Source organism: Haplochromis burtoni, unplaced genomic scaffold (assembly GCF_018398535.1).
Source record: "Haplochromis burtoni strain Fernald_Lab_line unplaced genomic scaffold, NCSU_Asbu1 Contig_26, whole genome shotgun sequence".
In the NCBI taxonomy this organism is placed as follows: Eukaryota; Metazoa; Chordata; class Actinopteri; order Cichliformes; family Cichlidae; genus Haplochromis; species Haplochromis burtoni.
This window is the reverse complement of record NW_024582387.1, coordinates 3,148,595-3,163,345: the sequence shown is the minus strand read 5'-3', so window position 1 is coordinate 3,163,345 and position 14,751 is coordinate 3,148,595. Positions and strand designations below refer to the sequence as shown.

Sequence of the window (14,751 nt, the reverse complement as noted above, 5' to 3'; positions counted from 1 at the left end):
AAAACAACAACTTTAAAATCAACAGTGAGCTGCCTGCATCAGACACGGTTGGTGACTAGCTGTTGAGCATAATGGAGTATTTAGCAGTTAGAAAAGGTAATGCAAATAAGAGCTGATCACCAGATATGCTGTAAATCCTAACTGCTTGTCTAATTCATCTGATTATGTAGCTTGTCAGTGCAGCTTCTGCCCTTTTTGAAAATTAGCAGTGTGTAACATACCCTTTTTGAGGAAGCAGTTAGAAAAGGTAATGCTAATAAGAGCTGATCACCAGATATGCTATAAATCCTATATTAAATTGATCACCTTATAACTACTGCATTATATAGAACTTTGGTTTTGGATTTTTCTTTGGGGAGGGGGGTTCATTTAACTTAGTATGGTTTAGTTTTTACCCTGTTGCAGTTCTCAGGATAGGGCAGAAGTGGGGTGACTGTAAGCAAAAGTTCAATTTTGTTATATGTTTTACTACTTAATAGAGGTTTAAATCATGATAAAATATGCAGTGACTTTTCCCACCAAGAGAGATTGTGCTATCTACAGCTGTATAAAGTATGGCATTAAGCCCGAAGCTTTAAGCATGCAGCCGAGCTAAACCATTCACTTGTTATAGCTGTGTGGATAAACACACTAGACTCAGCAGAAATATAGAGCAGCAATGAAATGAGCTGTGAGATGAACTGTGATTTTGAAGACTGAATATATAGCGGTTCCACTTTTAATAGGTGGGCAATGCTGTCAAAACACTTTCCCCATGAGCCAAATGTGTCACCTCCCTCATGATACATCAAAAGAGGAATGTTTTCAAGTTGGGTAAAAGTTTAAACAAAAAGAACACAGAATAGCTTTTTCTCAACAGGAGAATATCTTACTTGTGCACTTCTTGAGCCCGGACCCTTTCTTCACCGCATGACGGCTGAGTTTGCAGTTGAAGTTGTTTTCCCAGAATTCAGCAAACCAGATATTCCTTCTGTTGTTTTCCAGCGTTCGACTGATGAAGTAACGATCAAACCCTAAACAGATCAGTCGGTTCATTGTCAGTGATGCGGTCATTCTCAGTGTAAGCAACGCTATATGAGAACCGTAGCTGTCATGTGTTCTAGAGTATATGCAATAATTCAATATCGTGTGCACATTCACTTTGCTTCTTTTTTGTTTTTTATTTGACTGAACTTTTTTACATCTTTGATGATTAAATGAGTGTTGAAGTCATTACAAATAACGTAGTCTTCTGAAAGAGTAAAAGATAAATAGTTTTGTTTTACTTGCATGGAAATAATAAATCACTGATATGTGCACATGATTTTAGAAGGTAGGGAGATCAGATGCTTGCATAATGTCCATCTCTGTACCTCTGATGGACTGACGCTTGGGCAAGATGGTGACTGCTCCCTCTGCCATCTCCTCCTGCTGCACAACCGGAGAGATCTTTGAGCCCCAGCTGTCTGAACCCACCCAGATAAAATGACCTGTCTGGTTGGCCTTTTTCGCTGCATGGAGCAGCCGCCTGCGAAGGTGAGGAAACAGATGTTGCCACAGATAAGGTCAGCATCCCAACCAGCTCCACTTTAATTTTGTTGTGCAATTCATTACACAGTAGTCTGGCAGACCCGCACTGAAACGGCTGTGTTCCCACATGTTTGCATGCTGTCTGCTGTAGTCATGTTTTCCTAATCTTCAAAAGAAGTGTTAATCTATTACCAGGTTATACCTGATATCATCTTCATTGGCAAAAAGTATGACGACTCTGGCATTTGGATTTTCTCTGAGTCGCCGGATGACCTTGTCGAACTCTCCTTGCTTGGGCTCCCGGGGAATTTTGACAGACTGGGAGATGCACACACCGCCTAGAAAAACAAATATAGAGACATAAAATAATATGTCAGAGAACTCTCAGACACGCAAACATATGATTAAAACATCAATGATCAGCCAGTACCGTACTTAATTGAGTGGTTTGAACGTGAAATTAATATGAAATTAAATGTTGTATGTTGCTGAATAAAGCGCGGTGGCTATTAAGTGAGAAACAAACTGTCTTTTAGAGTTTATTAAAGTAACATCATTTTCACTTACTAGCAGCTCTGACCAGGAAAATATTCTTTGCATTTTTGTGGGATAGGAGAAATTATCTTAATTATCAATAATTGAAAGTTCTGGTCACCCATACTATTTGTTGATTCAGAGGATAGGTTTAAAATGTATGTAACATTGTCATGAATTTCCATATTTTAATAGTCAATAAAAAAAGTTTATCTAAATTTATTGAAATATACAGTTTCACTTTTACCTGAACACTGTTGCTACCAGACAGAACGAACACTGAGATTACATGTTACTGTACTGTTAATGCTTGTTAACAATAAAGCTTACTGTGTGTGCTATTCTTCTTCAAACTGTTTTGTTCTAGACTTCACTTGGACAGGTATAAATGTTCTTTAGTCTGTTTAAGGTATGCTGAAAGCCTGGACCTCGGAGTTTATGCAACAAATGAACAAGGTAATGTTTGTTCATTGTAATGCATACAAAGGACCTTTATGCGACGGGACAGCTTTGCAGCTCTGATTTGTTTTCTGCCATGTTAGGTCCGGTCATGCTGGTTAGCATGACAGCACAAAACACTGGCACAAAAGGCTTTTTTTGAAAGCTTTGTTTCTCCACCGCTGCAGGCATGTTGTGAAGGTTGTGGTTATGTTGGCCTATCCAGTCTCTGTAATAAAACACTGAAATATTATAGGAAGTATGTTCTTTACCCATTAGACAAAGCAGAGTTAGAGAACCTACAAAAGGAAAAAAATACACTTTGAGTCCTTGCAAAGGCAACAGAGAAAGAGGATGCTGACATGTGTTTTATGCCACTCAAGTGAGTTTTCCTGGGCTTCTCCAACAGGATTTCTTGGGTGAAATTTAGAGCGCCTCAGAGTGCCATGTTTGTCTGAACGATTGTTTCTGAGCTTCCTGCAGCTCTACGGACAGCAGGGACACTGCCAGAGGATTGCTTTGCACATACTTTACACTGTTTATCGTACACAGAAACACAATGTTTAGAAGCCAGAAAGAGTGAGGGGGTCATAACTACTTAAACAACTGCAAAAGCAGTGTGTGTTATTTTTAACTGTCACAAGTTGCTCTCCAAACTAGTAAAAATGAGAGTACTAGAATGCCGAATGAGTCTTATTTTTACTACACCTACTTATATTTAGTTAAGGTGTGTGCACTTTGTAAAAGTCTATAGCCTAGACTCCTGCCATTTGGTGGTCTTCTGCTCTGATGCCCAGCCTAATGAGGGGGCAGCTAAACCTGTCCCCATTTAGCTGTCTAAAAAAGTTTTGAAGTCTGAGACAGAGTCCCTGTGTTGGATGAAACTGTCTCCTCCTTCCTCACCTGTCAGTGAACCTCATTAAGTTTGAGAAGGTCAGACAAATCCTGGCTCAGTCCTCAGACATGCAAAGATTTAAAATGTTGTCAGCAAAAAACCTGCAGGGAATGGCATATAAAGAAGCTCCAAAAGGGATAACAGCATCAGCCAATGATCAGCAGTGATATGCTGTCTTTTCCCAATTTAATTTATTTTTTTATTTTACAACACAACTTGGAGCACATATATGTACTTGTATTGGTACTTCTTAAATAAGTGTTCATAAAACTTTTGAGTATAAAAACAGAAATAAGGCAGCAGGATAACTCAATCCTGTAAAAACACAACCAAGCAGAGCTGTTTTTACTTGTGAGTCTCCCCTGTGCGTCATCATTTTATACATCCCACATCAACATGTAAGGGAAACAGAAAGGAAAAGAAAGGAAAGGAAAAGTCAATATTAAACACTTTAATTAGATATTGAGCCAAAGCATGCCACTAGCAGACCATCAGTGCATTTTGACATTGATTGTTCATTCTTCCACCATCTGGTGTTTTGATGATGTGGGTGAGGACGTTCTCTGGCACAAAGGTGTTGAAGATCTAGTGATTAGCAAGGGCACAGCATGTGAATCATCATCACACCATTTAGTTATCGCTCATAGCCTACGTATTCGATTCTCATCCTGGAAGAGATCACTCCTGTTGCAGCAGAAATATTGCCTGAAACAGGTGAACACTCAGAACAACATTGCACTGTTTTTTCAATTACCCTTCCCACTAATGGTATCAGTGAATTCAAACCGTATCCCATTTTTTTCAGCTTGCCAACTGTCTCTATAGCGCATTTCTTTATTTTTATTTTTTTTTGCAAAATGTTGGTTTCACAGGTATTGCACATACCCTTTCGGGAAAATCCATTGGTCCAATAAAACACTACCCTGAAAACATTAAATGTCATACCTTTTGAATTTGTGCAATATTTTGAATCAGTGAGACAGACTGATACATCTACAGCTTTTTTTTTTTTTTATTGCAGTGGTCCCTGGAAATATGCCATGCAGGGATATTTTTATGCATTTTTCATGCATTTAATGAAATGCCAAAAAACCCCTCACTTTATCCAGATGTTCTGTGAATTGATTTGTCACCAAAAGCAGTATGCTTAAAAGAGAGGATTATTTCTGTAACAATCTGCGTCACCCACACTCTTATATTCACTACTTTTCTTTTGCAGTTATTCCTCTGTGTAGCTTTTTTCTTACTATCTATTTTTCCTCCGGCTAAGGGAAACAGCTATCCATGACCACAACACTTGAGCTATATAAATCACTAAACAAATCACAAAGACCAACAGCGATTCGGTGGAGGAAATATTCATTACGAGCATTCCATTTTTGATCCTAAAAGAGTTGTTTAGCATGGATAAAAATAACACTTTAACTGTCTTAATGCTTCAGATCATCCTTTAGTTTATGGTAGATATGCTGCAGGATGTGTGTGTCTTGACTGCAGTCATGAGAGCATTTCATCACTTCAACCATTTATGTGTGATGACCCACTTGTCCATTTCACTCAAACAGGCTCCATTATTGGTCATTCTGGGCATTTAGCAAAATGGATGGGTTTAGATAACTGACAAGCATTCAAGGCGAGCATCTCTTTGCAGTTTCTCACCTGCCACAGCAGAGGACCACCGCAGTGCTATCCTAACAATGTCTTCACTTAAATTAATGGAAACTAATAGTGACAAATAGCTGCTGTGGTGTCAGGCCAACCACAGCCACGCAGTTGGTCTCTGTCACAATAACTGAGCCACCGTTTCTTACTTTTCTCTTTCTGTTTTTATTTATAGTGAGATGCCTTCCAATGAACACAGACATGCGCAACATGCTGTTAGTGAGATAAACACAAATCTTCAAAGAAAATGTCAACAAAAAGTCAAGATATCAACAACCACAGCGTTTATTGCATTTGAACTATGTGAACACTGGATTCTATCATCACAAATCAGATTAAATCACAGCACCACAGAATGGACACTTCATGAACAAATAACCAAGAATTAGATTTATACTGCAGGGAGAGGCTATTTCTTCTTATTCTTTTTGTTTTTTAAATTGTAAAGAAGACATGCTAGGCTGTCAAAAGTGAAGTGATTTATGGATTTTAATGGCATAAATTCATCAGAAGACAAGTCAGGCAGTCAAGCTGCAGCTTTCTTTTCCTAATAATCTGACATCATTTACTATAGTATATGTTCACTTAGATATCTTGACTTTCCACATCATGAACAAGTGCAGCATTTTTTCTTATTCATTTATTTAATTTTATTTTCGGTGCTTATTATCTGTGCTTTCTAATATTTACAGTCTTAGCTGACCAGATCACAAAGAGAAGAATGCATAAAAATCCCAGCTGTAATAAATCGCTACAATCAAAGTCATTATACTAATGACATAATCAAATTTACATTTAAAGATCAGGCCATTATAATGACTCCTGTTGGCTTGCTTGTTAAATCTGACAAGTTGTTTCTTCCAAGCAATTCTCTTGTACTAGGTTCTTTTCTTTTTTCACATCACAAGGTGTCATTCTGATAGGGAAAGAAAACAAGGAAAACATCTTCATTGTTTTGTCAATATATAGTGTCAAACTAAGGGAAAACATGTTGAAGATATATGACAAGCTAATTAACATGTAAAAATACAGATGGACAATAGATGGAAATTAAAACTTAGTGAACACTATTATTATTAAACGTCTAACTCTTTTGGAGACAAATAGTATTGAGAAACACTCGTCATTTCCAGTGACGCGTGGTCACTGGTGTATTTTCAGTGTTTCTTCAAGTGTGATATGTGACCTACTATATTTATTCAGCCATTTTTTTTATTCATTGTGTTACATGTTGTTAATATGACAAAGATCATTTAATTTCATTTGCTTTTAGTTTGTGAATTTGGTTTGATTTCCCAAAGTGACAGTAATAAATATTTTTTAGGACTCGCACTATGTCGCTGCAGTTCTGTTCAGCCCTACGGGGTGTTTACTGTCTTTCAGCTAACTGGTTTTTTTGTTTTGTTTTGTTTTTTTTTACATCCCACAGATTTAATGATTTGAGTGCCATCAGTTTTTTTTTCTGTCTGCAAAGAGTTTGTATGTTAATGTTGATCCATCTGTGCTGAATGTGTAAACAGAAAACAGCTTGCTGCCAACTTTTAGAAACTGACAAAATGTTAGAGTTGTGTTTTAAGATTGTACATTTGGTCGCAAGTTAGAGGAACAAACTGAACTTTCAAATTTACCGTCATGTTTGATTTGCACGCTGTACTGACTTTATTTATCTTACAGTGCTATAAAGACACTGATCTTGTAAGCTGTACACTCTTTAGAAACTTTGATCATGTAAAAATACCAATATATCTGAGTCTGATGTGTGGAGACTTTTTTTTAAAAAATCAGTTGGTTTAAGTTTCTGTTTAAGTTACTTAAGAAAATCATGCGAATTCATAGGAAATATGATAACAAATTCACAGGAAGCTTTCAATTACACTAATTGCCCTCTTTGTCAATGATAAGTTAATGATAACGATAGTCAGGTAGGTAATTTGTTTCTTCTGATGACCACTTGCACAACATACTACATGCATACATCCAATGTTCCCTCTAATTTTTCATGTGTCTGAGCGAACACACAAACTCCCTGAGCGGTCCCTTGGACCACTGTGAGCAACAGCTGACGTGTGCACTGTGGTCACGCCAGCATCGAATCCATCCAAGTTACATGGTTTATTAAAATTATCAAATTACAGCGTTTGTGTTAGACTACTTTTAATTAACTGCTTGTTAAAAAATCTTGTTCATGACCTGTGTAGTATGTTAACACTATTGGAAGTAAAAATAACTTGAACTCCAATTTTGAAAACAAAACTTTCTTTTTTTTTTTTTATAAAGCTCTGACTTGTATTATGCGTCTGTGGTCTGGGAGAGAGTCCTGCAACTTTCTGTCTGCAAAATACAGTAAATAATGACCAATGTTTGCCAATTAATTATATAGTTACTTCTTCAGAAAAGTAACTGAGTTATGCAAACAACAAAGTTTTTTGCAGCTGTCTACCTAAAAATGAAGCCAAGGCGTTTTTTAAATAAACATTCCAAACTATTTACAGAACAATCAGCTGTTCTGCATCAAGTTTGATGCCACACAAATTATTTGTGCCACTCCAAAAAATAATTTCTGTCCACTATGAGATAAAGGAGAACAACAGCCTGATACCTGCAGGCCTGACAACAGATGTATCACTCCTGTAACACCTGTAACACTCAGCAGTCGCCTCATTGTTCTGACACACACAACAAAACTATTGACTACACTACACACTAACACTAAATTTGCGCTAAACGTCGCAAATCTCTCACATCTCAAAACACATCTTTCACATCTTTCCTAAACAACTAAATGCCATGTTGCCATATCATTTTTTGATTGGTCGACATGGTACATTTTTCGACCAATAGGAAAGGGTAGGGGTTATTTTGGTTTTGTTTTTGCTCACAGGCGGAGAATGCTTTCGAGCCTTTTCCTTATAAAATGCCATTTTTACCGGTTTTTCCGCAGTAAATATAAACAACGATAGTATTCAGGAAGGAAACCAAACATTGCAGATATTTTTATCATAACTCTGGTTTTACGTGGCCAGTCAACACAATTTAAAAACTGGTATAAAGTTCACACTTTTTCCGTCAATTGTTCCGTCTGTCCTGCTCACATCTCCAATGTTTGTACACGTTGTCATTAAAGTGGCTTCACTCCACATCAGCGACACCGCTTTGCTAGCTAAAACACCGGTGTCGGCACATAAGGACGCTGTCATAGCCTGTCAGCAACGTTGATTAGCTGCGTATATATGAATGTGAATCGCATTGGTTGGACTATGGGATAAGGTGGCATCGTTCTAATCCCATACGGGAGCAGCCAGTCACTGACTAACACTGCAAAACAGAATTGTTAACGTATTCATTTTCATTTCAATTCAGGTTAGATTTTTTTCTGTGTGCAACGCAGATTTTCTGTGCGCAGAGACCGTGCCAGTAGTGCGCAATTGCGCACGCCTGCAGCTTAGAGGGAACATTGCATACATCCCAAGCCAAGCCATTAACCATGTTACTTACTGTATGTAGTTTCAGCTGTCTCAGATTTGTCATCACGACTACTTTGGATTGCTCAGGTATGCCTGTATAATCCAAACCCCAGGACTTTTTAAACACTTTTCTATTCCTTGTCACTTGGATTTTGTTTTGTTTCCTCAGGATACAACGATTTCTGGAAATTTCATCATTTTTCTTTGTCTGGTGCACAGTGACATACGGTGCTCGTAAGATTTTTTAGATTGTCTCAATATTTCAGTCTTGTACCTTTGATTTGAAGACTTCACAACAATAGCAGGTTTGGTTTTGTTATCCCTGCATGCAAGGGTGTAACAGGTAAACATTTTCTCTTTCTCTCAGCAAATATTATTACTGCTAGGAAATTGAAAAACTTGTTGACTTCCTAGAGTATGCATCTTCACCTGGTTGATCATCGACTGCAACTCTGGCATAGCTGCAAGGATTAGTATCTTGCCCAGGAATGATAATGTCATCAGAATGAGAAAATAGTTCCAACTCATCAATCCTTTAACCTCTAACTGTGGCCTTCAGGTCATGAACGTTTCAGCACCATTAGGCCCATGAGGTTAAGAATAACAACATTGTTTATAGTATAATTTAGTACAGTGATCTTGACTTTTTGGAGAAAAAAAAACTGTGAAAGACAAAAATGTATTAAATCACCATCCTGCAACAACTAAGCCATCATTTGTGGAATTTCTGTATTTCCCATTTAAATCTAAGAGGTTCTGGCTCTTTTGGATTCTGAGTGTAAAGTGTTAACTTGAAATTGTGTATATGTGCACAGCAACAGATTTGCTATTTTCACCAATTTACTGTATTAGACCTAATTGCTGTATTATCACAAAAAGATTGCAAGTAATTGCCAGCATGCCCTAATTCAACTACAAACTGATAGCAGATTGATACCGTCTTATTCCCATTTTTTTGCCATCTTGATGCACCAAGATCATTTTGAAGACAGCGACTGACTGCGAGTGGTCACAAGCCTGTTCTTGATTTTCAGTGAACCATTTCAAGTCAATGAGATTACAAGTGCTTTGCACATCCTCACAATCATTTTAGTAACGTCACCAACCATTATTTTCCTAGTGTGATTGTAGCATAGTATATGCCCGTGAAGATTTTCATTTTTTTTTAAATTTCTAAATCATCAAGCTCCGATGTTATTTAAGTATCCCCTTCAGTTTTTGAGTAGTATGTTTTGATGCTCAAAATGAGCAACTGCATATATGAATGAATGTCTACGATGGACTGCTCATTTATATAAACCGAGCCCTGATTGCAGACATTTACAAAGATTCTACATTTAACTCTGAAATGTATTTATTGTTATATGCATGAGAAAATAAAGGGAAAATACAGATTTAACTTGCAGCATGATGACTCTTCTATTTAATGTATGCCATTTTTTCTTAAAATAAAAAGACTACCGAGATGCAGACTCAACAAAGGACAAAATGTCACAATGTTATCCTGCCTTTATTCTGCAGAAAACTGCACGGCTTTGTATTGTAATATTGTCGGCAGTGAACAACCACTGAAAAATCCAGGATTAATTTTTAAGGATAGACCTACATGAGCTGACAAAGGCTTTCTACTTAAACAGAATTTTTACATTAGCAACAGCCCATTTGCATGTCATGGCTTTCATGTATTAATCTGAGGTAAAACATACTGTAATTCCCTGCTTAAGTCACTACTTGTACAAACTGTGGTGAGCTTGCTAACCTTGCAGCAGTCCTATATAAAAAAAACAACAACTGCTTTTTAATTCTACTACAAACTCTTTCTTCCTGCTCTCTTCCCAAATTTGAATGCATTATGTAAAGAACTCTTTGTCAGTGAAGTTATTTCACAAAAATAAATCAGGTAGGACACAGACGTCCTCACAGTAAACATAGATAGCACTGAATCCCAAATAGTCATCAGACATTGCTGGATTAACGAGGAATAGAGAAAGTAATCTCACAGAGGTCAGCCCTGAATGGATTCATATTGTATGTAGACTTATGATATAACAGTTGCAGAAAAATACATTTAAAAAGACAAATGTGAACTTTTCACTATTATAATGTTCTCGAGAGCTGCACTGTGGTTTTACAAATGAAATGTGAAAAGCAGAAAAGTCAGAAAAGTTCAAGGAAGAGGGAACTGACAAAATATTCAAAGAAGAAAACCAGATCCTGAGAAACACAGTTTGATGCTAGAAACTAACTCTGCTTGTGATGACTTTACCTTTCTGCTGCATTTACAATACAAAGGCAATTCTGCTGCATTTGCTGTTGGCATAGTTTGCATGAGGAGGTTGTTTTCATAGATATGTGCGATTTGAAATAATTTCTCTACAAATTATTCTCTTTTCTTACCAAGTGCCCACTGTGTAACTTAAACTGCTGTGTGTGACTGATGTGCCTGAAGAAAAAGAAATATATATATGGCCCGCTGATGGGATTTGTTTTTCCAAAATGAATTTCCAAAACATTTTTTTCCAATGCATCTCCTACAACTGTGCCTGGTTGTATACTGTAATCTTTTATGATGGGCCCATGCTCAGTTCCTGTTCAATTAAACCAACAAAATACAATACTATTAGGTCTGAAAACACAATTTGTTGTTTTTCTGCTCTACTGAATTCCCAAATTGTACATCTATCCCCTGTTATTTGTTCACCACACATGTCTTTCTGTGTGTTTAGTCTGAGGAGTCACTCAAGGAAGTAATTAATGTGTGGAAAACACAATCTTGATTTCTTTTTTAAAGCTTTAGATGCTTTTGACTTTAAAGCCCTACTTCATTTTTCTGCTTTTCAAGCATATCAAGCAAGTCTCAGACTTCAGTTTGAAATATTGTGTTAAAACAATTGAGAGCAAATACACCGCACCAGTCAAATACCAGTCTTGCAGAAACAGAAATAACCACTTCCATTACAGTCAATGATGTGCAACATATACTGTAAAATGATATGCTGAAAGAGCAACATTTGATGGACAATGAAAGTAAAAATACTTGAAGAATAATTCAGAAACTGCAAGAGTTTGTATCTTTGAATTGAGCTACTGAGCTGTCTTTTATTTGGCTCTCTTCCTCCCTGAATCTGGTTCTCCTGGAGATTTCTTCCTATTAAAAGGGAGTTTTTCCTTCCCACTGTTGCCAAAATGCTTGCTCATAGGGGGTCATATGATTGTTGGTGTTTTCCCTGTTTTCTTTGTGTCATTGTAGGGTGTTTACCTTACAATACAAAGCATCTTGAGGCAACTGTTGTTGTAATTTGGCAGTACAGTAGGACCCCAGCTTATGAAGACCCCATTTAATGAAAAATTCAAGTTACGAAGGCACTTAACGGCAATATTTCTGCCCGTGGTACAGATAAATGGCCGCGTAACAAAATAGATAAAATAGAACATTTTAAAAATTAAATTCCATAATGTTATGTACATTTACACGTACGTATGCATGCATGCATACGTATGCTTTCTTCAACCCCAGCCACCTCCTCCTCCACCAAAAACTTCGTCTTCAGCCAGCATCGCCTCACTCAAAAGGCGATGGAAAAAGGTGCTTCGACTTACGAAAATTTTGACTTACGAAAGACCCTCTGGAACAAATTAATTTTGTAAGTCGGGGTTCCACTGTATATAATAAAATTTAATTGAATTATATGTATTAGTAGGGTTACGCTAACCCATGCCACAAGGCAACCTCTGGTCTAGACTTTCACCAAAGGTGAAGCTAGTGATTCGTTTTCTAGGAAGATCCAGGTAAAGCAAAAACATTTTTTTTTGAAAAAGGTGGAAATTTTACTAGTTTGAACTTTTTAAACTCTCACAATCTGATAATCAGCAACTACACTAAACACTGACATGCAACACACAGAAATGAACATGGTACAAGTGGAAAAACAGTTTTTAGTTTTATGGGCTTTATTTTCATACCACATATATCACACTATATAAAGTTGCAATCATCAGTGTTTATATTATGATATGTAAAGTGAAAAATATATTTTCAGATGCAAAACCAAGTGGTCTAGTTTGCAAGTGTATATCATTTTAGCATCTTAAGCTCATTATTCTGGATTTCCTTCCAAGGAGATGGCTTGCATTGTTTTCTTAGTCTCATTTATTAGTCACATTATTATTATTACTAAAAATGACTCTTGTAGACACTTTAAAGGGGAATAGTTATTAAAATGTTATTACTTCCAATCTCATACTTTTATTCTTAGACGTCAACAGAAGTCTTTTATCATTTAAGCATCAACATAGTCCTTTTATTTATGTTATACTTGTCCTTAGCATATGCTCTGTCTCAAACGAGCTCATTTAACTCCTCTTAATTTAAGTCTACCCTTTAAATCAGCTTTCTTAGGATTGGCTGCCCTCCTAAACATTAAGATTGAAAGCATGAGGCTGACTGTGCTCACAGTCAGAGCCCAGTGCTTGAGCTCTCCAAACCTGAGCTTTCTGCTCACAGAGATTACCTGTCCATATGCTGTATTTATGCTAATTATTTTAATTTTTGGCTATGTTTAATTTAAGCATCCACCATTGTAAAATTATGCCTAAAAGTGAGAAAAGACATAATTGGTGTCCTTTAAAGCTAGTACACTGCTTCTCTTTACAGGAAAAGTAAATACACATTTTAAGTATCAAACTTTTAATTTGGTGCCTTTTTTTTAAAACTAATTGCTGCTTTTACATATTTCACTGGTTTCTTTAAAAATTCTCAGTTTTAGTGAATTGCAGCTGTAGACAGACAGAAAAAAAACATTTCCTGAAATAAGTAATTTGCTGAAGCACAAAGGATGGGTGACAGCCAGCATCAGGCCTTTTGACAAGTAAGTGTGAAAATTGTTGAGGGCTAACAGAATAGCTGATGCTTTCAGTTTTGCACTTTATCGCTCATCAATGGCTATTTAAAAAAAAGAAAGAAACAGAAACAAAAAACATAAAAATGACTTCCTGAAAAACAGAGTGAGTACAGTTAGTCAACACATTTTAAAACAATCTATTTTAGCACATATATATTTAATTTCAGATATCAAATATATCCTGAAAAGATTTTCAAATTTTTTCTTAATCCAGACATTTTGGCAAATATGTCCAGTTACAAGTGCATCAGAGAGAAAAAAATAATAATTTATTTCACCTCTGCCATTCTCACAAACAAAAAAAAAAAAGAAAAAGATTTTGAAAAGTGTTCATATTGTGTTTTCAGCAGTACTGGCAGACAAACTATAGAAGAAGCGATTCTACAGAGATTACTGATTAAGTTAGTGGTGAGCCAAAATGAGCTAAAGTCTAAACCTGTCTATTTGAAAAGTTGACCTTTAGTTGGTATCGCCTCCATCAAGCTATTCACCATAATGCTTTTCAACATTAGAACACAGCGCCACAATGAATCATCCTTCAATGTTTGAGCAACACTGGATGGAGGTGGTGTCTGCCATATTACATTTAAGTAAAAAAAAAAATAATTATAGAGCTCTGCAATTCAGGCCAGCGAGTCTTCACCTCTGATATATCATCACAGATATCCCATCAACAGATGGATTGACACAGGCTTTTCACTAAGATCCCTCTTTCAATTGCAAGAAAAAGAAAAAATAAGAAATGACAAGGCTGCATAAAAGCCTGTATTTTATTTTTCACTTCTCTTCAAAAGTAAGGGCAGTGGTTTTAATCAAAACAATTGACTTCTGTCTGACCTCTTTCCTTTGAGTACAGTCCAGGAACGCCTTAGGCTGGGCTGAATCCACACCGTGTCATATGAAAAGGAGGCCTTTAGAATGTAGCCTACCTAATTGACTTTGTAATAGTGTCATAGTTCACTGCCACCAAATTGACTGAGTTTTCAAGCATGCTTTGGCTACAATGACCCCTGAAAAATGACAAAAGGGCCTCCCAGTGCAACTCCAAATTTATCACTAGCAACAAGAGGCTGACAATCTAAAACTGAACAGCAATGTGATTATTTACAATTGGTCATTTTGAGTAATTAGTTTAACATGTCACATTTCCTCTCCACTAAATCTGCTTTGCTTAATGTTCTTTCATTTGGATATTTGACCTACTGGGGAAGATTAGAAGACATTAAAAGGCTATTTTAATACACTACTCTTTCAAATGTTAATAAATGACATATTTTTGAGAATGCATATTGATGTATTTTGTGTAAAATCACACCACAGATTTTACTCAGATTTACTCAGATCAACA

The 14,751-nt window shown here is 36.5% G+C and overlaps 1 protein-coding gene across 3 annotated transcripts in view; it reads right to left on the bottom strand.

The window, feature by feature from the left end:
* LOC102289456 (metabotropic glutamate receptor 4) overlaps positions 1–14,751 on the bottom strand; it is a 187,121-nt gene that overhangs the window by 44,224 nt on the left and 128,146 nt on the right. For all 3 annotated transcript variants that reach the window (XM_005917943.3, XM_005917945.3, XM_005917944.3), the window contains exons 4-6: positions 1,712–1,847; positions 1,353–1,507; positions 873–1,013 (exon numbers count right to left, since the gene is read on the bottom strand). In XM_005917943.3, coding sequence (XP_005918005.1) covers positions 873–1,013; positions 1,353–1,507; positions 1,712–1,847 — 432 coding nt within the window. The remainder of the gene's footprint in view (positions 1–872; positions 1,014–1,352; positions 1,508–1,711; positions 1,848–14,751) is intronic.